This window comes from Coloeus monedula (genome assembly GCF_965178545.1).
Source record: "Coloeus monedula genome assembly, chromosome: 21".
In the NCBI taxonomy this organism is placed as follows: domain Eukaryota; kingdom Metazoa; phylum Chordata; class Aves; order Passeriformes; family Corvidae; genus Coloeus; species Coloeus monedula.
The window spans coordinates 6190024-6213881 of NC_138801.1; the positions used below are offsets into that span (position 1 = coordinate 6190024).

At 48.7% G+C, this 23858-nt stretch overlaps 2 protein-coding genes across 3 annotated transcripts; one reads left to right on the forward strand and one right to left on the reverse strand.

Annotated features, from left to right (window-relative positions):
* Positions 1–2898: 2898 nt before the first annotated feature.
* On the reverse strand, positions 2899–7039 carry NAIF1 (nuclear apoptosis inducing factor 1; the record flags this gene model as incomplete). Of its 2 annotated transcripts, XM_082295344.1 has the most annotated exons (3): positions 6281–7039; positions 4994–5443; positions 2899–4408 (listed from the first exon to the last, which is right to left on the reverse strand). In XM_082295344.1, exons 1-3 carry the CDS (start codon positions 6789–6791, stop codon positions 4401–4403), a joined length of 969 nt encoding a protein of 322 aa, XP_082151470.1. In that variant the 5' UTR covers positions 6792–7039. The 2 variants fall into 2 exon arrangements, with proteins under 2 accessions (XP_082151470.1, XP_082151469.1); XM_082295343.1 differs by lacking the exon at positions 2899–4408 and having other exon boundaries at positions 4980–5443.
* Positions 7040–7694: 655 nt separating this feature from the next.
* On the forward strand, positions 7695–9659 carry LOC309581075 (calcium-binding mitochondrial carrier protein SCaMC-2-like; the record flags this gene model as incomplete). Its single annotated transcript, XM_082295490.1, has 2 exons — positions 7695–7983; positions 9558–9659. Exons 1-2 carry the CDS (start codon positions 7708–7710, stop codon positions 9657–9659), a joined length of 378 nt encoding a protein of 125 aa, XP_082151616.1. The 5' UTR covers positions 7695–7707.
* Between the last annotated feature and the right edge of the window lie 14199 nt (positions 9660–23858).

Below are 23858 nucleotides of genomic sequence, written 5' to 3' on the forward strand. Positions count from 1 at the left end.
CATTTGTCCTGGCAGCCAAATGATTAAAGTTTTAAAACTAAATTACACATGTTGCTGTAACAGCATAAACAGAGTAATGGTTCTCCTCTGTTACACCTGTCACCTCTGCTGTAATTGCCTTAATGAGCTTTCAGCCTCATCATCCAAAAAAAAGAGATTATCACATGACACTTTATGCTGTAAGTGTGTTCTTGGAGCTGTGGGTGGGATGCGATGACCTGCTCCAAGGAGCTGTGGGTGGGAGCTGCAGTGGATGGGTGCCTTCCCCAGGACTGGGGGAATATCCAGGCTGGGGAGCTCCCAAAAGGAGGCAGGGGGTGCAGACACCACAGCAGTGTAAGCTGTAGCATGCAGGCAGCTGGAAACCCTGTGATGGGAATGGGTACCTATCCCCATTGCATGGGATTACCCCATGGTGTGGAGTTACTCCAACCTCGTGTCTTCTCAGCTTAATAACAGGCTGCACTTTGACCTGCTTGTGTTTGTTACTTTTTCCATATTTAACTGAACTTACCATCATAAAGGCCAGGAACTGTTTCACTTTCTGTGCCAGGCTGGGTTTCCTGTTGGATGTGCAAAGGACACACCTGCACCGTGGGTTTCTGGCCTGCCAGCACTGGGAATCCTGTTATCGACAAAGGGAGCCCAGGAATCTGGAGTCGGTGGATTCCTTTCCCCAAATATGCAGCTAGACCTGAAAATCCAGCTGCCTGGCTTTTTTTTTGTTTACTGGTTTCCATGTCTGCTTCAGTGTGTCCTGGGAATGTATGGCAGGACTCTCCATGAGGTCTGTGGGTAGAACTGGATCTTTGTTTGCCTCTTCCAAAATCTGCAGACTTGGAACCTGCTTTGCCTCAAGGCTTGTTGAGTTTATTAAGCCTTATCCTGTGGCTGTATCCCAGCTATCCATCCCTTCAGTGGTGTGCTGGACAAGAGACTTGCTGGTTGTGGCTGGTTGTGGCTGGTTGTGGTCTGTCCCAGTGACTTCAACCCCACAAATACTGCTGTTACCCCAAATACATCAGAAGCAAGTGTAAGTCTGTGGTTCCCCCTTGACATAGCAACCTCTAATTTGGGATCCCAGGTGGCAGAGGTGAAAGAAACTGTCCCTGCTGGCACTGGGATTCTGTCTTGGGTTAATCACCTGCACATCTGGGACCCAAGGGCTCATGAGCCCCATTTGCAGGTGATACCGGCTTCATTCCAGCACTCAAAACATGGCCTGGCCATTTTCACACTGACCTGACCACCCTTCTGCTGACAGTACTGGCTGGCAACAACCTCTCATGTGACAGCAGGAAAAAAACCACAAAAGATCCCCAGAAGGATGCTTTGCCAAAACAGGCTTGACAAACTTTAAAAATATACTGGAGGAAGTAAAGGTTATTTGGGTGAGTGTGCAGGTGGTATCATTCTGTCCCTCGGTGAGGATCTGCTCCCAGAACTGTGATGTGGTGATGGCACTGCACTGTACTTGTGGGATACTGACATAATGTGTGGCCTTCTAAAAAACCTTAAAACCTGTCCCTTTACTTATAATGAGGAACTTGATGTGTTTTTTTTCATCTTGTGCTTGCCCATTCGGTTCTACAGTGAACTCATCCCAAAGACAGACACCTCAGTGTCCTCTGCCATGTCTTTGGAAAGCAGAAGGACCTGGTCTGAGTCCCCAGGCATCCTGACTTTTCCAGGGATATCTCATTGCTGTGCTCTGCCCTTTGAATTTCTTCCTCTCCAGGCTCTCAGCCCTGAAAAGATTCACCAGCGAAGGGAGCAAACAGGATCCCACAAGGGTCTGGAGGACAGGGGTGGTTCCTGGGACAGCGCAGCGCCGCAGCTCAGGATCCCGGCGCGCAGTGCCATCTCCTGGAAAGCCGGTCTGCAGCCGGACACATGGTAAGCAGAGCTTTGCTCCGGAGGGAGCAGAAGCGCTTCTGGCGGCTTGGTGATGCCTCCATGGCCACAAACATTCTCTTCTCACCACTGAGAGTCCCCCACCAAATTTCCCTTTCCCCAGCAGGCCGGAAGATGCTGCTCACCCTCATCTCCGAGGCACCCTGTGGCAGAGTATCTCTGCATGGTTCCTTCCCAGTCTGGATGTTGAATACAAATCTCTAGGTACAAAAAGAACAGTAGAGAACAAATAAACATCTATAAATGCTACTCCTTAGCTTTTGTTCTGTTTCGGCATCAGTTGCCTGTTCAGTTGAGTGTCCTGTGTATTTGTTTGCCCTGTCAGTGTCCTGTTCACCTATTCCTCCTGGTTTTAAGGGACACTTTTCTCTGTCCCTCCCCAAGTTTGATGACCTCTTCATGAACAACAACCAAGCCCCTCATCACACAGTTCACCCTATATTTAAAATGTTGCCACATCTTTTTAATGAGACAAAAATCTGTACACAGAACACACACTTGAATGCTGATGGCTCTTGACTAAGCTCTACACTTATCCTGAAAAGAGAAGAAAAATGGGTGGTTCTGATGGCAATATGTTTACTCCTCTAGAAAAGTAACGCAGCTGAAGTGCTTAGTCACTGAAAAAATGCACACTGCAATTTAAAGCCAAAGGCTGGTATTTCTACCATTATTTTAGGCTTTGTGACATCTTCTGAGCTGTTGGGAGATTACTGTACTTCAGTAATCCGTCAGACACTGCAAAATAACTCGTGCTCCAAGGTAAGCCTGTAAAAGCTATTATTTGAAAAAGACTGTAATTATGTAAATACAAGGCCACAAGGTTCACAAACAAGAAGAAAAGCTACTGTGACTCGTGGTTGTTCACAGCTCTCCTTGGTCCCTTCACAGTGAGGATTCTGTGTTGCAAAGTTGTTGTCATGAACTCATTTTCACTTCCGCCTTGGCCCATACCAATGAACTGAAACAGCCTGTTTACCAAAACGTATTTTTTATTAAAATTCAGATTTGTAAAGGAGAGATCATTACACAAATGAGGTAAACCAACACATATGACATAGTTCTCACTTTAAAAATAAATTTAAATTCAGCAATTGATTTGATTCCACAAAGTCTAAGAGGAAGTCAGGCAAGTGCTACGCATGTGGTGAGACACCAGACAAGGCAGGATCCACCCCGTCTCAGCTTGGAGGTGTCAGTCCCAAGGGAGCCTTTCAGGGACCAAACCCTTCTCATTGTGTTGTCCTTTTCTCCCCCTTCAGATTTGCAGACAAGAGATGAGTAAAGGCCAGGGACTGACAGTGGTGATCTCTTCACCTACTGCTCTAACCAGGGGTCTCCCATCAGCATCTCCCCATTAAAGGCTGTGTAAAGGTTTCATTTGATTGTGCAAATTCACTCCCTCGCCAGCCCTAAAGGAGACTTAACAGCAAGTAAATACCAGCTCTGGAAAAGTTCCATTTCAAAAGTAATACCTGGCAAGCAACAAGCCTGTTAAATGTAAGCCACTTTGCAAGGTAGAAGGAGACGAGTTACACTTCCTTTTTTTCTTTCCCTAAGTTTTCTTCCATGTATGTACAAGTGGACAAGTTTATGAAGTTACTGCAAGTCTGTGAGAATCATGTTGAGCATCCTGTGCAATTAAGCTTTCTCATTAAGGACCGAGCCCCATAGCCTGAATGCTTCAGAAGTGGCTGTGATGATGTTTTACCCTGTATAACGGTATAGGACAGTGAGGAGAACCTCAGCTCTGTTTCTCAGGATGTGGCTGGCCAGCAGACAAACACAGAATGGCTGGACTCACTTCCAGCTCCCAAACAGTACAAAACAAACTCCACCAGCAGCAGAACCAAGTAATGCCCCAAAATTCACTCAGATCAGTGGCTGACAAACTCCTAAACATTGGGAACTCCTGTGTGGCTGCAGCTTAGTCCGGGACCTTAGTCCAGGTCCACTTTGATGGATCAAGGTATTCTGGAGGTGCCAAACTATGCAGATGAGGCAGAGATGGAGTTTCACCATTCAATCCACCTGAGTGAAACTCATCCAGGCCCTTGGGCGTTTACGCTGTGACAAATAAAGACATTGCACCAAGACGTATCCCAGGAGAGTTTCTGGTACCCAAGACATGAAACTTTCATCACATCTGCCAAGCTGATAGAGAAATTTCATGACTGCACGCAGATAAAACACGAGGTGAATACACTGTTTCAATCCCACCGGGATCCTCAGGGGAGGTGGGTGGCACTTAAACTGCACAGAGGCTGGGTGCTGGTCTGCATGGGCTGGATGTCACGCTGCAGCATCCATAGCTCTCAGTGCAGAGGGAAGGTTCAACCACATCCAGTACTATGTTTCCAGTAAATGCTTCCAGCAAGAGCCAGAAATGCATTCACTGTGTGCGCTATGGTTCACGATCACTGTACCTTGGCAGCTGCAGCACTGATATCCCGACAAAACTCTCCACATTAGAAGTCAGTTAAAGGCTATAGATCTTGAGAGAGAGACAAAGAGAGAGGCGTCATACTTAGGAGAGATTTTTTCCAAACAGAAATTAAAAAATAACTTTAAAAAAAATAAAAATAAATCTATTGTTCGAGGAACTAAAACAACCCATATTAAGTTGCTGGTTTATTACACATCCTGCTATGGCTCTGAATGAGAGTCTTAAAAGGCAGATTAGCACAAGATTAGCAGAGAAAGCTGTTCAGGCTTAGCCAGGCTCCAAGGGAGCCATTCACACTGAGAAGAGCCAGCACGCCTCGGTCCCAAGTGTCCTCTGCCAGCATGGGCAGGTTTTTAGCATGGCAGATGTCCTATAGAATCATAGAATTGTTCAGGTTGGAAAAGACTTCTAAGATCATTAAGTCCAACCATTTCCCCAGCACTGCCACATCCACCACTAACCCATGTCCCCAAGTGCCACATCTACACATCTTTTAAATCCCTCCAGGAATGGTGACTCCACCACTGCCCTGGGCAGCATGTGCCAGGGCTTGACAACCCTCTCAGGGAAGAAATTTTTCCTAACATCAATCTGAAATTCCCTCCCATCACTGTTTCTTTCACTGGATCATACCATCTTGCTGCCCTGTCTGGCCAGGGTCAGTGGTGACCGATGGACTGGGTGTATTGCTCTGCAAAAATCGACGGAAGTCCTTAATCATGGGGCGGAGGACCTGGATGAGGGCACTCAGTGCTGCCTGTGTCCCTTCCATGGCCTGTGCCTGCCGCTCCTGGGCGCATGCCTGCACCTCCTGCGAGCGGCGAATCATCTGGAGCAAGTCATTCTGCTGCTCCAGGTGCTGGGCAATCTCCTTCACGTGCAGATTGGTCACTCGCTGCTCCTGCAGGAGCTTGGCTGAGTTCAGGGCAATGCGGCTTTTCAGCTCCTGGGGCTTGGCAGACACCTCGTGTTGATGGGCCATCATCTCCAAGGGCGCCTCTGTAGTGACAGTGGTGGGGGCTTCTGTGGTGCAGTACTCCACAACCCCATCCTCCAGACTGTGGTAGGTTGTCTCTGCAGGAACTGAGAATAAAGGACAGAAAGGGAGTCAGGAGTAGCTGCGATACAGGATTTTTATCTACAGGACTATTCAGTGAATAGCACAAAAATACGGCCTGTTCAGTGAGATAACATACAAGGGCCAGACATGCACAAAATGACCTATTTAAGTCTACTCCACCCTCAGTCGAGCTTCCTTCTGGGCAGTACAATCCAAAGGAATAGGGAATGCCTTATCTGTCTAGACAATATAATTTCTCAACCTCCAGTTTAGAACAATTTTTCCAAGCAGCATGAACTGACTGACATAACAGCAAAGACAAGATTCAGAATGGCCCTTCTCGGTAGAAGAGCTGCTCTTTACGACACTGCTCTCTGGGAAATCAGCCCTGGAAATGTTTTTCCCTCTGCTTTTGTTCCCAGAGAGGGACTGAAGAATCTCCCAAGGTGCAAAGGATCCTTGACTCCTTTGTCCTTAAGGCTGAGTCCAGCTCTCAAAGCTGACTTTCAGTATGTGCCTGTCTTGCGGCCACTCCCCTGCAGCACAAGGGCAGACTGGGAGGAGCATTTCATTGCAGAGATGTGGAGATTTCTTTTTGTTGGGGCTTTCTTTGCCCAAAGAACTTGTGGGCACCTGGAAATGCTCAAGGCCAGGCTGGATGCAACAACCTGGTCTAGTGGAAGGTGTCTCTGCCCATGGCAGGGGGCTGGAACTGGGTGCTCTTTAAGGTCCTTTCCAACCCAAACCATTCTGTGGCTCTTTCCCCACACAAGGCTCGGGGTCTGCTCGCAGAGGGGTTTCAGGGCCTCTGTGTGACCCTCCAGTCCAGCCCAGAGCGTTCCAGCGGGAGCAGCACTCACTCTGGGTCAGGGTGACCGTGGTGGCCGACGCGGTGATGGGGATCTCGCTCCCGTCACCCGCGCCGCAGTCCCCGCTCGGCAGGCTGATGATGGTGGCCTCTCCCAGCAGGTTGCAGATGCGCTGCTGCATGGGGGTGAGGATCACCGGGGCGGCCGCGGCGCCCGCCGGGTCCTCGCCCTCGGGCCCGTTGCCGCCGCCGTTCTGGTTCTCGCCTCCTCCTTCCATGGCAGCCCGCACTTGGGCCACTTTGCGCCGCACCTCGGTCTTGAGGTCAGACCACTTCTTCTTGACCTCGGGCAGCTCGCGGTGGCAGGTGGCGACGGCGTTGACGCGGCGCAGGATGTCGTGCCAAGCGGCGGCCTTGGCGGCCAGCGGCACGCCCGCGTTGAAGTGGTTGACGAGGAGGTGCTTTCCCCGCTCCAGCTCCTCCACGATGATCTCCACCTCCCGCTCCGAGAAGTTCATCTTCCTCTTCTTGGCTGGGGGCGCCGGCGGCGACGCCATGGCCATGGGGGGGGGGGCACCGGGAACGGGGCACGGGGTCACACCTGGGGGGCCTGGGAGACGCTGGGCAGGGCCAAGGGGCGGCAGGGCCCCCCCACCCCCGGGACCGGGGACAACAGGGGGGCCCCGAGGCCCCTCAGGGCCCGGAGGGCTCGGTCCCCCCCCGTTCCCCCCTTGGCACCGCCAACGATACGCAAATTGCGTACGGCGCCCGCCCGGCAGCCCCGCGCAACGGCCCCCACCCTGCGGCACTGGCGTAATGGCTTCCAGAATCGGCCCCTCTTCCTGCCACGCCTGATTGGCCCTCCCGGCTGCCCGTCACATGACTCTCCCGCCTCCCGCCTGCAGTGCCGCATTATTATTGGCCAAGAGCCCTGTCCATCACGCAGCCAAGAGGCGGCCCCGCCCCGCCGCTGGTCTCAGGGCACTGGGCCTGCGTGGGGCCGGTGAGGGGTTGGGCCTGCTCGTGGATTTTCCCCGCTCTAATCCCATTGGGTGCTTCTCCTGTCCATCAACCCAGAGCGCGCACTGGTTTCCAACCTACCGGATGCGCACGACGTTCGTCAATCTCAAACTGACTGCCGGCTCTCGCTCTGATTGGAGATGTTCGCTTTATCACCGCCCTCTCAAAGGGTTCAGCCAATTGCGGTTTGGTCCGTGCGCCTGCCCCGGTCCCTGTGCACCGCGCCGAAACCCCGCGGCGCTTCCTTCCGATTGGTGGAGGCGAGGGCGTCCTCGGTGACGTCACGATCCGTAAATTCGCGTGGGCGCAGAGGGGCGTGGCCCGGGGCGTGTCGCCCGCTGTGATTGGCCAGCCAGGGGCGTCACGTGGCGGCGGCGGCGCGTGGCGCGAAGGCGGAAGCGGCGCCATTTGCCGGTGCCGCGGGCGTGAGGGGCGGTGGGGGTTTGTGCCGGCGTAGCCATGCCGGGGGCGCGGCGCTCGCTCGCCTCCCCCGTGGTGAGCGGCGTTCTCTGCCCATGCGGCTCCCCGCACGGATCAGCGGTGGAGAGCGGCGGCAGCGGCGGGGGGAGCGCAGGGTCCTGCGGGCGGTCGCTGTGCGAGGCCTCCGAGCAGGACCGGCGTCTCCGCACCCTGTTCCAGAAGCTCGACGTGAACCGCGACGGCGCGCTCTGCATCCACGACCTGGCCGTGGGGCTGGGCCGCCTCGGGCTGCACCGCACCGAGCTGGATCTGCGGGTGAGCGGCGGCGGGCGGTGGGATGTGGCCCGGCGGGGCTAAGCGGTCCCGCGTTCCGGGGGTGAGGGAGGCTTTGGCCGCTCCCCTCGTCCCGTATCCACTCCGGAGCCGTCTCCGTGCTCGTCTCGCGAGCAGGACGTGGACTCTGGAGACCTTCCAGATGTGTCTGGCCGGGGCAGCGGTGGCACCTGCGCATTCTAGCACCATCGCAGAACCTGCGTCCCTTTAGCGTCCTGATCCCCGAGCGAGAGCGGGGCTGTGTGATGCGACACGGCCGCTCCGCTCCCCAAGGGTCCTGGCCTCAAAGGCCCCCTGCCGGCTTGCACACTAGACCCGGAGGAATCGGCTTGCTTGCCACCTGTAGGCATGGACGGTATTAACTGCCCGTAATTAATAAGAATAAAACCATAGTATTTCGGCAGAAAAAACCATAAAGGAAATCGCCTTTCTCCAGGACTTAGGACAACTTGCATTCTGACTTACACTTGTGAAAGGTCCTTTGGAAGCGATTCTGTAGTCAAGAGTATTGTGCAGGTTTCATTCTATCACCGTTTTCCTCATATGAGTCTGGCACCGTGTTGCTACTCATGTTTGCCCAGGATGGCTTATGCCAGACTCGTTTATTTTAAGGGTTTGGAAATACCTTAGAATGTAGGGAGGCTACTGTACTGTACAGTTTGCACATGGAGTACATAAAACATGCAGCACTGGCTTTCTCTTTCAGTATTGGGAGCCTTTTGTGCTCACACCGCTGTGTGTGATGCTGTACACTGAGGGTTCCAAGGTTCAATGTGATGCTGCTGTATTTAACCGTGATTAGTGTAATTCACATGTCTGTGATGAATGGGCTTGTCCTCAGTGCTGCACAGTTTGTCCCTGCCTAGTCGCTTGTATTTTATGTGCGGGGCCATGAAAAAGCTGAGTATCATGTGAAGATAGGAGATAAACACATGGGCGCAGCCAGGGATGTGCCACCACAGAGTGCCTGAGTCCTGCAGGAAGGAAGAAGAGTTTAAGAACAACTTCTGACTCACTGAAAAGATATTTAATTCAAGTGACAGTTTGTATTCTCTCCCTGTTCTGGGAGTGGTGCCCCAGTTTGAGTGCTTTACTTGCACAGTCCTTTCTAACTTTGAATTTCTAGTTCCTTTCTAACTTTGAATTTCCAGCATCTTAACTTCTAACATTTCTTTTTGGTCGGCATCTTCCTTGCTGGTGTAAAATACAAGAATTCCTTGTCAGTGTGATCTTGTGAGTAGTTTGGTTGTGCTGTTTCTAAAAAATAACATGAGTGCCATGGGGGTTTTCTGCTGGGTGTGTTTGGGTACCTAATACTGATTGTACCACAAGTCACCTGTGCATGCCTGTGACACTGACCTGCTGCCACTTGTGGGGCCCAATCCTTGACCTCTGGCAAAAGACCCTCATAACCCAGAATGTTCTGTGCTTATGCCTGCATGCCTGCCTCGGTTTGCATTCCCTTCTCTTTCCATGCATGTAATTCAATCCAGCCTAACAGTCTCCAGCCCAGGAAGAAGCACCTTAAAACAAACTGCGTTTTTACTTCCCAGCAGAGAGTTTCTTTGCTTGGCGCGCTGCGGGAGCGGCACAGAGGAAGCATTCTGCGGGAACTGGAACTCGCTGCCGGAGGGAAGTGCTGGCTGGATGCTGCTTAACAGTCCTGTCTTTCTGCTGAAGCCCTTGTCTGTCAGTATTGTACCTCAGCCCTTTGCTTCCTCTGCCTCCTCTTCCACATCAGTAGTGTGAGGGGGGTGAAACCCTGGCACGGGTTGCCCGGAGGAGCTGTGGCTGCCCCATCCCTGGAAGCCCAGGCTGGAAGGGGCACTGAGCAACCTGATTTAGTGGAAGATGTCCCTGCCTATGGCAGGGGGTTGGAACTGGGTGCTCTTTAAGGTCCTTTTCAACCCAAACCGTTCTGGAGTTTGCAAAGCATTGTTAGTATGGTAGAGCATCCCCTTCAGCAGGGTAAAAACCATTGAGAGTGAGGATGCAGAGTTCAAAACTCTCAAGTTCCAGTTAAAAATGTGGGAACAGCCCTCAGCTGGCTAGCAAACTTCCATGTTGTGCAGTTTTTAGGGAAATCAAATAAACTTCCTGTTTCCCAGGCAGTTCTATTAATAAGTCAGTCTTTTTTCTGCTCCCTCCTTAGCTAATTATGGCACCTCAACGCTTAACTAATGTGAGGTCACGCTCGCGAAAAGTGCTTAAGTGTCAAGATGAAAAACCTTTCTGATTTATTGGGCATGGTGTTTGGAGACCAATTTAGGTATAAATCACATGGATTGCTTGTGATTAGTAAATTACTTGGTGCCTCTGGTGCACTTTATTTTTCCTTCCATGCAGCAGTACATTTGATATGGGAGTTGCCTTCCAGCGTTTGGGAGCAGATGGAGCATTGGGCTCGTAAAGTGAGGTTATCGCCAATCTGAGCTGCGTCAGTAGGCTAAAAGTCCTTGTGGTAACAATAACTTTTGGGCTGAACTTGAAAAGAAAATGAGCAATATTTTGGCTCCTTCAATGCTTGAGAGTTCTTGCTGAGATAAAATCCTTTGTGGCATTCTTGGAAAATTGCTGCCCTTTCTTTTAGAGGCCACTTTCTGTGGTGGGGGAGAGAAGGCTTGTACTCAGATGTCCTTTGAGGTGGAATTTGTTTATGTAAATGATGCTTGCTTTTTTTTTTTTTTTTTAACCCATACTGTAATCTTTAAACCAGCTGACAAATACAGTGTGCCAAACCAGTGAGCCTTGTAACGAAATGCTTGTTTGCACTGATCAGCATGAAGCAATCCACATACTTCACTCTGTTTAGGCAGTAAAGTGATAACCATATGAAGAATTTTTAAAAAGCCTTTTTTTTTTCTACTGTGTGAAGGGATAGTCTTTTACTGCTAAATTTCATCTACCTCTGGAATGGTCAATGTCCTGTTACTGTTGCTTTCTGACTTTATATAGACCTATGGAGCTGGAAATATACACTTAATGGAAATACGGTGAATCAGAACTGTTTCCTACTTGGTATCTGGAGATGTCCTATTGCTGAAAGAATGTGTGATGGTAATATTTGTGTGTTTGCTAATATAACTGTTTTCCTACTGATCCTGATTAACTGCAGGGCTGGAGTGCCATTCCAAAACCTCATCTCTGCTGCTGAAGTTCCAGACAGTCTGAACTGGTGGGATTAATCCCAGCTGCCTAGAGACAGACTGAAGTGGTGAACTTTGTCTGCAGCTGCCTCTTCTGTAGTGGTGCTGAGCATCTTCTGCTGGACTAGTTCACTTTAAGAAACAGAGAAAACATAACCTTTTTCTCTTTTCAGTCCCAAATGTCCTCTTTGCCTCTGCTCTAACAATGATGTCCTCATTGGCTTTGTGATACTTTGCCTTCCTAAGTTCATATATGTGACTGTGATTGCGCCCTTGGTATCAGCTTCCCCATGGGAAACTACATCAGCTCCCAGGCAGCTGAAATCTGCTTTCATCACTTCTTCCTTAGCCTCGTATCTCCTCTTTGATCTCCAGGTCCTGGCTGTCCAAACTTGCCCACAAGGTCTGTTTTGCACTTTTCCCATGTACTGAAGAAGCAAAGCTGTGCTGCTGCAGCTGGACTCTGCAGTGTTCTGTTTGCTTCAGGCCTTTCCTCCGAACAACTTTGCATTTTAAGTGTGTCCCTGGACTCTTCCAGCCGTGTCCATGCCATTCTGGGATAATAGATCAGTTAGCCCTTTTGCTAGTGACTCTGTGGATGGATTGAGAAACTCTTTCTACTGTAGCAGTTGCAATTGTAAAAAAATTTAATCTTGCTTCTGATCAGTACTTATCTTCTGTCATGATGTTATCTAATTCTTCTTTTCAGGCTCTATTTCTGTAACTGTTTTATTCTTCAGCACTTTTGATACTCTGTTTTATACTGTGTGCAATATACTGCAATTCTTAGCAACTGTAAGTGGCAGAGGAAGCAGGGACTTCTTCCAGTATGATGCTTTCACCTGTTTTCCATTCACAGCCATCTGGAATTGGAGGACCCAAGTTTTTATTGTGTTACAAAAGTCAGTTTATGATAAAAAGAGCAAAATTCTAACACTGTTGTGTAATTTGGACTGGAATATCTCTCCAGATCTCATTTAGATCTCTCAATATATCTCCAAACCTATATACATTTATGCATTATCACATTTTCATGGTGTATGTGTCTTGAATCCTGCTGGGGCACTTGTGGGGCTTTTAGCTGGGCCTTTGTAATTCATCCTGAAGGGTTGAGCAACACGAGGTTGTATCAGACAAATACTGTTACAGTTTGATATTACAGTTGATAGCCTTCCTTGTGCTGCCAACAACTTCTCATCCACCCATCTCCTTACTAATCCCAAAGGATAACCCTTTGTGGATATCCCAAACCAGTTGTAATACAAGGTGAAACCATTTTCAAGAACATGTTAATAAAATTCACACATTCATGAATAATGTTTATTAAAATAATAAACAAAATAGATCATATTTGCTGGGTCTGTAGGGTGTGGAAACCTGTTTTTGCTCTTTGTAAATTATGAAATGTGTGGTTTGATGGAGGCCCTGTTCTCATGCACTTGAGCAAGAGCAGAACTGTTGGTCAGTGATTTAATCGTAGATAAAACTTTCAATCTGTGATGAGTGGTTAGTTGGTATGAATTTGGGGTTTGTTGCCTTCTCTGAGTTAGGCTGAAGACGCAAATGAACTCTTTGTAATTAAATAAACTCTTTGTGAGTTCTTGACAGCTGCAGAAAAGACTTTGAGAAGACAGGCCTTGGCTTTGGCACAAAGGAGACTTCTGGGTGCAGTGTTGGTTATTAATAGCCTTGGCCAGCAGCCCCTACAGTGAGAGCTTTGGGATGGGGAATGTCAGGGAGATGGGCTGGCACCCCAGCCGCCCGAGGCTGTCACTCTGCCAGAACCCAGAGGTCTTGCAGGGAGGGGCAGCAGGGAGAAGAGGGGTGCTGGGGGACCAGGGAATCTCAGACTATCTTGGTGAAAGTCTTTACCCAAACTTGGTCTCTGGTCAGCCCTGCCTAAGTGTGATTAATGTGTGAAATGGGCAGTATGTGTCCACTCGATGTTCAGAGGGGAGGTTGGGAAGCAGGTTTTAAATGCAAATATGCACAGGAGAAACTTGCTCCTGCATGTTTCCTGTGCATATAAACAAACAATTGCAGATTAGACAAGTGTTGCTTTATGTTCATGTACATATAGGACCAGGTATACAACTCTTGAGCGATGTTTGCTCTTCCAGGCTTGTTTTTTGTCCTGTTTTGCAGAAAATTGGAGAAGTCTGGTGATTCTCTGGTTTATTTAGCAGAGACCTTTGTCCTATTTGTGCAGTGCTAACCACCAAGGGCTGCTGGCTGACCTTTGAGAGATGTAGGTGCAACTTTGACTAGAGCATATAAATTTTAAATGTCAGCATTGTGTAAGAGTCTCTCTTCTAGAAAGGCATCCTGAATATCACTGATGTGGCCTCACAGTATTACTTCCTGCAGGATGGGGTCTGTTCTGAATTTTGTAGGGAAATGAATGCCTGTAGGAACCCCTCAGCCTGAGAGGAATGAAAAAACAAAACTCATCCAAAGCAGTTGGTTGTGCCTGTGTAGAATATGCAGCAGTGCTTTGGTCTTTCAGTGTGTTCTGTGGGGCATTTTTTAGTGACCAGGCTCAATGCCTGTAGTGGACATACCTTCTTGTCCGCATCTGCACTGGCTTATTAGAATCATTAATGTTGGAAAAGACCTGCAAGACAGAGTCCAAGCTTTTACCCAACACCACCCTATTAACTAAACCATAGCACTAAGTGTCACATTGAGTTGTTTCGAGAACACCTCCAAGGATGGTGACCTCCCTGGACAGCACAGGCCAATGCCTTACAAACCTTTCCGTGGAAAAAATGCTTCCTGATGTCCAACCTGAACCTCCCCTGGCGTGTCTTAAGGCCATTTCCTTTTGTCCAGTTGCTGGTTGCCTCAGAGAAGAGGTCAGCTTCCAGGTGGCTAAAACCTCCTTTCAGGGACTTCTCAGATTACTGAGATGACGGCAAGTAAAAAACTCCAGACTTCAGCATACTTACTGTTTCTTTTAATTTTTATTTTTAATCTAGCTGAATATTGAGCAGAACCCTTAAATGGCTGGTGAGCATTAATAAAATGACATCAAAGCCATAATAAGGACTTGGTCTCTTGTTTAAAAGCCCTACAAAATGGTGGTGCTGCAGCCCTGGGCTCTTGGTTGCACATAGTATAACATTATACGGTGTTGGGAGGAGGAGAAGGGGGAGGGAGCTTTTTTCCTACAGCCCTACTTGTAGCAAATGGGAGTCTTTGTTCTTGTTCATGTCCTATTGCTATATTTGTCCCTGTGAATGTGGGACATGAGCACAGTTTAATGATGGCTCAGTCTTTGTCTCGGGTGGAGAAGCATAGCTGTGATAACTCATGTCCATTTGGGAAGGCAGTGGAGATATCTTGAGTTTTTCCAGCTCACATGTCATGAGCTTCAGGGGAGCTTCTGGCAGCTAAAGTGGTTTGCAGTGGAGAATTCTGCTTTTAGAGAAATTGTTGAAATGTTTAGATCATGAGTTCCTTGGAAAGGCAAAGCTGCTTGGTATGCGAACCTACATTGTTTAGCCTGAGGAGAACCGTGTGGGGGCAGGTCTGGGCCCGGGCTGCTGCAGGGCCATCCTTTCTCACTACCTATTTTCCTGCTTAACTATCCGGTGCAGCAAGAAGTTGATTTTCTAATTTCTGAGTACTAAGGATGCCCTGTCTCTTGGTTAATCCCTGCTCTTCATATAATATGATATGACCTTGGTGGAACTCTCTGTCCTGGGCAGTGGCTCTGTGCTCCCCCTCCCTGGCCAGCTCTCTCTGTATTTTTCTATTTGGCACTGGCTGTGGATGCCTGAATATATCTGCTTGGGTAGCTAATTGCTTCTGCCCGGGTTCCTGTAACAAGGAGACCTGGGTTTCTTTGTAGTGTTCCCTGAGCTATGCTGTGTCACCTTAATATATGAATGTACTTGAATGTCACCAGACAGTTTAATTATTTAAGCAGCAGTGGCCAAGACGTTTAGATTTTATGTCATGGTTCGAGAAGCACCGTGCAGGGTAAACCTCAACTTTCTAAAAGGTGTGAAGTAGTGACATACTTAGTTTTCTTCTTTCAGAAATTACGTGTGAAAAGATAAGAGGTAATTGGTGGAGTCATGGTGGCCCATCCTAGCTGGGGGCTGGGTGCTATCTCTGGGTGGCACACGGTGTAGGCAGCAGGGCTCCCTGGGATGCTTCCAGGAGGCTCCCAAAGGAGATGAGTCACTGCTCATTCCTGCAGGGTCACCTAAGGAACCAGAGACTGCCAGCAACTCTCCTTGTGCTGGAGGAGGAAAAGGGTCATTGCTCCCAGCACAGCTCACTCCCCTCTGGCCCCTTTTCTTTTTGCCCTTCCTCTCACATTTTTTACATGTAAGCAAGTCGTCAGTGATGAGGCCCACATATTTGCAGGAAAACGCTGTGCATTTACCCAAAAGTCTTCTAGAAACCATCTTAAAGCAAAAGTGAATTTCTGCCAGGTATACCAGCCTAGAAAAGGCAAGTGTCTGTCTGAAAACTGATGTGGCTGAAAAAGATACAATATACCTTAGTTCTATGGCTTACAGGGAACCTCCCTCTGCCAGCCTGCAGTACTGAGGAAAATACTTCAATTGAGCAAAACATGTCAGTCTCGTGGCTTTTCTCTCTCTCTCTTTTGTCTCCATTTGGATAGATTATTGTCTCTTTATTGTCAGCTTCTCCTCAGGCTGTCTAATGACTGTCCATTTTGGTGTGCAGGGCTCTGAGGCCAGCTGCCACAGGCGCCTTCTGTCCCCAAGTGACTGGTGTGCTGGCTGAAAGCCAGAATTCAGATCACCCCTCCTGCTTTTTCTGCCTTAAATCCCAGGTCTGGATCATGCAAATGGCTGGAATTGGAGAAATGGCTGTCTTCTAATGAAGCTGAGGTTGGGAAAGCTGTTTCACTGTGGCCTAGGTGTTCAGTGAATTCTTGCTCCTCGTGTTCCTTTGTGTCACCTTTCACGCTGGACTCACAGTATTTATTACATCTATTTTATGTGTGAATGATTGGCTTTATGGTTTGTGTTGGTAGGGTAATACTTCCCTACAACTTCCCTGTAGGAGTGCAGTTGTCTTGCTTCTAGCTATAATCATCTTGCTGTTACTAGGTTTATTATTCTGAGCTAATAAAATTCCCCACTTGGTAAAATAAAATGCTTTTTTTTTTTCTTAAATATGATTAGAAAATTCCGTCTGTTCTCAAGGAGTTGTGTGAAATTAGTGTGGTGGCAGAATTCATCTGGGGTTTCCTTTACTGAGGGCAGAGGCCAAGGAAGCATTGCATGTAGTTTCTTGCACAGATTATTATTTTCTTATGAAATCTCTGCGTGAACAAAGGAAGATGGGGGTCCCTGATGTGCACACACCTCTAATGTTAATACTAATGCAGGGGAACAATTCCAACAGTGTCAGGTAACATCTGCTCTTAAATGGGGCCTTGTGAGTATTAAGTGACCACAGAGGACAAATCTCCAAGTTCTAATTTGGGTGCTTTGCCTTCTGTATCATGACTTGTAGCTGGGTGAGTGGCATGGCAGCCTGCCTGTTGCTGCAGGCAGCTCAGATGCCCTTTCCACACTTTTTTGGACCCCATCCATGGGTAGCCTCAACTGGTTACCCCAGCAAAAAGCTCTGCAGATTTCTGGCTGGGTTAATGAGGTTGTCAGAGGAGCATGGGAGCAAGGTAAGTGCAGGGCTTAAGTGGATGTGTGAGGTGACTTGTAGTGGCAGTAAGCTTCAGATTAGTTCACAGCTGCTTGTGAAACCACAGCCTTAGGCTAATAGAAACTGATTTTGAAGAACCATGCCCAGTTCAGAAAATCTGCTTTGTTCCTCTGACTTGAGATCATTAAAAATTTCCAAATGTCATCTTAAAGGATCTGATTTATTACGTGTTAGAAAATAGTTTAACTTTTGTGCTTGTAACTGTGATGACTAGCAGCAGCTCAAGGTAATGGAGGCATGACAAGAATTCCTCAGTCTTTTCTGCCTGTGCCTGAGCTGCTGACTGCATCCCAACTAGAACCAGACTGTGCCATTCTTTGGAGAGAGACACGGCTTTCCCACACCCCCACCCCAGTGTTACTGTCCCATAATTCTGTAAATTTGTTCTGTGTGGTTATTTTTTGGTATGTGTCAAATTTTAAGATAAAAAACTTTGTTGCATACTGTGCATCGACCTCGTGATTAAAAAGCATTTTTTTCTTCTTAAGTAATTCTGGTGTATTTGCAGAAGAATTTTTTTAATGTGATGTCTTCTATGTACTTGTCTCTCACGTTTTCCATTACTTAGATTTGTTACAGGAATTCAATGATAGCAAGTTCCCGAAAGTGATGTTCATCTCAAAATTTATGTGCAGCTTAGCTCTCAGACTTTTTAGATTTTGGATTGTATTTTCACATCTGACATCTGTATACTAGAAGTTTCCTGCAGTCTGTCACTCTCAAAAGCTGGAAACTGAGGTCCTTCGCTTGCTCTTGCTGTTCTGTGTTGGGTAGGGAGCCCCTGGTGATGGAACCTGTGGGGTCTCTACTCATTTCTGCCTCTTAAAACCCCCGAAGTTATGGAAGAGTCACAGTATTTTGGAAGTGAGGCATGCAGTGCCCTCTGTGGACACAAAGAATTTGGGAATATGAAGTAAATTGAACTGTAAAATGGAACATGCTGCTGGGTTCCTCCAGGGTGGGTTCTGGTGGGAGGCTGATACAGCCTCGCCAGTCAATGAACAGCTGCTGCTGTGGCAGCAGAGGAAAGTGTGCTATTTCTTGTAGAAGTCCAAGCAGTATTATCTGTCCCTGTGCGTATCTATTACTATCTCCTTGCAGTCCTGCTCTGGCTGGTCCTACCTTTGACTAGGTGGCTCAAGGCTCCTCCAGCAGAGCTCGGCCAGCCGACCAACCAGCGATGGTTTAAGCACAGCTCTCGCACTGATGAATGGCCGTAAACGCTGTGCTGGGAGCCAAAGGCAGCAGCACAATGCAGCACCAAAGAGCTATTGTAGGCACGGATGAGACTATAATAGACCGGGGAGAGAGAGTGCACTTAGAGGTTAATGCGGCCATGGCTGGGCAAAGCCGGCTTCTCTCTGCAGAACCATCTGCTGCCGTAACAAAGAGCTGCAGCTGGAGCTGCGGAGCTACACACATCCCTCGCACGCTGCTCCTTGCTTTGGGGCAGTGCCTTCCATGCTCCGGCCGCTGCCCGGCTGCCCAGGGGCCGGCAGGCGCGTTCTCCTGCGGGCGGCCTCCCGCGCCGAGGGCGCGCTCCCGGCCGGCTGCGCGCGCTGCCGTGCTCCGGAGCAGCGCAGTGTTGGGAGCGAGGATTGGCTGGGCACTGCTGCAGTGGGGACGCAGCCTGGGTGCTCAGCATCGCTGCTCAGCCTCGCTGCTCGCCTGGGCTGCCGTTGGGATGAGCCGGGACGCGCGGCTCAGTTGGCAGCTCTGAGAAGCTCTTCTCGGAGAGGCTCATCTTTAGCTTTCCTCCTAAGCGCAGCGTCTCGGCTTCTCTGTCCAGGCAGTCTCCAAAGCGCAGCGTCTCGGCTTCTCCGTGCCAGGGGGCTTGTGCTTTGTCTGTTGCCATCAGATTTCTGAGGCTCTGGTACAATGAGCTGCTTGTCAGGCCAGGCACGACTGCAGTAGCAGCAATTTCTAAAGGCAGGAAGCGTCCGCAGGAGCGGTCTGTAAAGAATCTGAGCCTGTGGAGTCGCTGGGTTGAACCTCCCGCTGGCTGCCGTGCCGATTCCCGTCTTGGGGGTGCTTGGTAGTGCAGTCACATCATCCTTGGCAGCGGGCAGCTCCTGAGCGCGCAGGGTTTCCCTGCCCGGGATGCTCGCTGGAGCAGCAATGCTGCAGACCTTGTGGCATTTTCTGTCTAGCTTCCTTCCCAGGGCCATATGCCAAGGTCCTGCAGATGAAAAAGAGGATGAGGCCAGAAACACCACCCCACTTCCAGGCCCCGGGGAGAAAGGGCCAAAGGTGTTGGGGAAGACACAGGACAGAGGGACTGATCCCACTGAAAGGAGACCAACTATCCTACTGGTGGTTGGACCCGCAGAGCATTTTCCAAAGGTAATGGGATATCCAGGGGCCTGAGGAGGGGTTGGTGCACATGACAGTGGAGTGTGTGGTCTGCTGGGAGAAGGGGTATTGCAGGTGGAGTGTGTGAGTAGCTGTGTGTGTGAATTTGGGGAGGGGGGAGAGGAACAGGAAAAAGGAGCAGAGTCCAACGCGTGTGCTTGCTAGAAAGGAAGGGGGCGGGGGGGGGCAGGGGAGTGACTGAAGAGAGGAGGTGATCTAACCTTCCAAACATGATGTTCAAAGTGTGGGAGAAAAGTGCTGTTTAGGGGCATGGGGGAATATGGGGGCCTCCAGGGTTCCTGGGCAACTTGTAAGAAGCATGACTGAGAGGGCAGGGAATGATAATACAGGTTAGTGGCGAGTCCCACCCTTACACTGGAGACCGGCAAAGAATCAACTGCATCCTAAAATGTTCTGGAGTCATTCTCTGGTAATTTTGCAAGCCTTTGGTAAAACTTGCATGTTTTGAGCAAATGAGGCTCAAAAGGCAGAGCCCGGAAGAGAGTAAAGCCTGTCGCTGGGGAGCGGGTCGCATAAGGGAGAGGCTAAAATCTGCGTGAGGATGGAAAGTTCCCAGGGGGTGGGAGAGTGGGGAGGTAGTGGGGGTGCGCAGTTGGCAGAGAATAAATGGTGAGGCTTTGTCTGGGGGGAGGCGAACAAAAGCTGATTAGTTTAGTGCCGGAGCTCCCAGCACAGTGCTGGCCAACTGCAGTTCTGACTTATTTAATGGAGGAAGTGCTGTCTGTGTCCCCTGAGGATGGTGCAGTCAGCTCTGACTACGTGTGGTTTAAAACCAAGGGTGTGACCTGGGATTAGGGGAGAAGAAGTTGGGCATAAGGCCTGTGAAGGGTGGGAGGTGAGGATAATACTGAAGGGCTGCAGCAGAGATAGGGGTGTGTGACTTTCAGCATCCAGTTTATTTGACAGGGAATTTGGCACGGTTGTTGCTATGAGCTTTCTCTTTAAAATGAGGGATGAACAGGTTTAGATTGTAGAGGGGATTAATATCTGTTCTGCTGCTGTTTTGAATGGAAACAGACAGGGCGGCATTTCGCATTCCGGGGAGCAGAAGCCACTCCCTGCTTGAATCAGACTGAAAAATCTGCAGGGACTTTTGCCTTCATATGTATCCTTCGCAGTTAGCACTCTGCATCCCCTTCCAAAAGATGAACATGCGCATTTTGAGGAGGACTTTGGTGCACAGAGGTTGAAGAAGGACAGAGGCTCAGAACTGAAGGAAGTGGTGATGAAAACCTTGGAATTACAGGGCTGAAAATCTCTGGTGTCTTCCAGAGAACAATGGTCTCTCAGTCAGGGGGAGTCCATCTGTTCACACCTGGAAATAAAGCTTTCTCTGAAAGCTGATACCAATCTCCTCTTTCCTGTGTGACCCTGGGAAGTTCTGCTGCATAGGAACCCTAGGATTGGCTAATAGAGAAATACCTAGAGGATAAGGATGTGGTAAAATGGAGTTATTGCATCTTAGGAATTAACTGCCCATCTACCAGGAGGTTGTGACTTTGTAATTTTAGCTTGCCCTGATTGTAAAGTAAAACGCAGAGTAAAGCTCTTCTGTTGAGCATTATGCAGATAGGTTTCACCTTGCAATTCGGGCTGGCTAATGCTTCATCCAGCCCATGGCTCAGCTGATGGACAGTAACTTCTTAAGATGCTTGACTTGTTTGTGCTTGATCAGGTATCAGTGTTCCAATTACCTGTCTGAAGGAGAAGTGTTGGGAAAAGTCTCGTACAGCCTTAGGGATAGATAATAAACCACTGTGAGCAAACAGTGTTATTTGGTGTTTATAGAAAATGTGGGGGCTTTTGTTCTCTGCCACTGTCTGGCTGTGACCTTGGGAGCAGTCTCTGGACTGGCAGACCACTTTGTTTTGTAAAAACACCTGTTACTACTTCTCTTATAAAAACACACAAAATATGACACCTGATACTGGGGTTTCTGTAAGGAATTGATGTGTATCAATAAATTTGACTGGAGGGGCTTCCTGGCCTTGGCTCTTCAGTCTTCACTTGTTGATGGTATGTTCCTCCTCAGATGTTTGCCTGTTTGAAGCTGTTCCAACATGAGGCTGTTTTTGCAAATACGGGATAAAATCCTGATTGCAAATGTGTTATGTTGGCCCTGGATCTGTGTACACAGGAGACAGGCATGATCTGCTCCTGACGTCACCATCTGGACTTGTAACTTTGGATCTGTGTGTTGTCAGTGGAACAGGTCATCTTTCCTAGTTACCTTTATGTCAAATACCACATAGTGCTGTCTGCTGTGCCTGGTCTCCATCCTTCCCCTGGTTGCCTTGGCTGGTTGCAGCTCTTTTCCTCTGCTGGGGTCTCTTAAATCATTAACTCCCCTCCTTCATACACCGTATGCTCTCTGTGCTTTGTGAGGACTTTCTGTACTGTCCAATTAATTATAAGCTAGTTTCCAGAAATTAAAAAAGACCAAGTCAGCAGAACCCAGCGAAACCTTCTAGCAATAGGGTTGGAGCCCAGAAAGCTGTTTTGCCTCTGAAGGAGGATGTTACGTGACTGTGACGCTTGCTGGCACTTGATATTTTTAGAGCCTTTTTTTTAGCAAAGAAAATTCAAAATTAAACAGCATACTTTCCTGCTCCTTGTATGGCTGCATCTTTCCATCCCTTGGGAGGTATGTTCTGGAGCTGATGTAGTAAACCAGTTATGAAGCAGATGCCTAGAAGAATACAAATGGCTTGGAAAGGTTAGCGTTGGAATGGCAGGGTATGGAAATTGGTAACTCGTGCAGCATTTAAAAAGAACCAAATCCTATAAATAAAATGAAAATCAGTTTGCTAAAGGGATAAAGAGCTGGGTTTGTCTTACTTCACGGCTCACTTTTCTTGTCATCAAGGAAACTACAGAGGGTATTAGCCAGGCTGGCTCCACATGGCTCAAAAATGTGTCGTTTCAGTGGCAGAATTGGTGGATGGAAATATCAAGGAGGAGCGACTTCATTTGGAGCTCTGTGCCCTGTCCTTGGTTTGATCAGGAATAGACAGTGTTAATGAGGGATGTACTGTCTGTAGCTGGCCCCTGAAGCCCTGGGCTGAGTGTGCTGCTGCTCGCAGGGGCTGGGGCAGTGGGACTGGCTCTGTGTGTGCTGAGATGTGGGCAGTGACCCCACACCAGTGTCGCAGCAGCACTGATCCCTGCAGCTTTGGAGAGCTGCCTGGCTCTTGAGCATTTCCAGCTTTACCAGGAATTTTTTAGCTGAAATATAAAATCTTAATACTTGTTTAAGTTCCCTTTGTCATTATAACCTGAATTACTGGTATAAACTTCATTTGTAATCTGTCTCTCCTTCTTAGCTCACTGTCCTGTAATTAATACCCTGCTTAAAATCAGCTTTAACCTCATTAGCTTTCTCCTTTCCTCTGACGTAGGTAGTAGGGCCTTTTTTCCTAAAATGTGCCGATTTTGCCTTTTGTCTCTAGCTGCCAACTCCAAACAGAGTTTCTTAGGAAAATCTGCATCATGTTGGCATAGCAACTGAGCTGCCAAGCAGCTATAATAGTGATGCTTGGCAACTCGTGGGAAGGACTACGCAGGATCTTAAGGCTTTGTGAAGCAAATCTGAGCTAGATTTGTTCACTTACTACCTGTTGCTGGGGGTACCTGCTCTGCTCTGCTCGGTAAGGGCATTTGGTGTGTTCCGGTTTGGCCAAATTTAGAAATACATCCTCTCAGAGAAGGCACAACCACCCCTCCCCCACCAGGTTCGAGGAAAAAAAAAATTTTCCTCGAAGGAAAGTGAAAGAGATAAAAACGATTTATTTAACAAACACACAGGAAAAGGATAATAATGCTAAATGATAAAACCTCTCGCTCTGCTGAGAGAAACCTGGGGGAAAATTCAGAGTCCTTCCGTAGATCTCTCTCCCCCTCCTTGGAGCTGGGACGGGGTGGTGGGCCCACCTCCAGGGCCAAGGCCTCGGTGGAAAATCCTCCCAATGTATTCTGATGTTGAAACAGTCCAGCAGAGAAGAAGGGGAAAAAAAACGAAGTCCCAGGAAGACAAAAGTTCAACTCTCTGGAGGAAAAGGAGCTGAGAAAAAACTGCTGAAAGCTGGCTGGAAAGAAAAGCAAGCCGGGTGCTTCCCTTCCCTCCCGCTCTCCTGCCACAGCTGAAAAAAGTGTCTCTATCTCTGTGTGACCTTGGAACATGAAAACAAACTGCTTTGAAAAAGTTTTGCTCCGTTTTTCCTCCCCCCTCTCAGGCTCAGTTTAAAGGCATAGAAAGGCAAAAAAATTAATTTCTGGGCATGGGGCAGCGATAGGGGATACACATCACAAAGTCACCCCAAGACAGGCGTTGGACAATGGGGTGTGTGTATCATGAGGGTGCTGCTTGCAGTGAGACTGGACTTGGTGGGAAGGCTGGGGTGTGCTGTGGGTATGCATGCAGTGAGCTGCTGCAGCTGATCTTTAAGAGGATCTGGAGTCCCTGAGAAGATCCTGTTTTCATGCAGAGAGACGTCAGCAGGGAGTAGATTAAGCCTGGTTAGGTAACGTGGCAGTGGTGCCATGGTAGGTGAGGTGCCTCAGCGAGGGCAGAGGAGACCATTGTAGGTCACACTCCCAAGGGTACTGAGTTGCTGTGAGTCATGATCCATT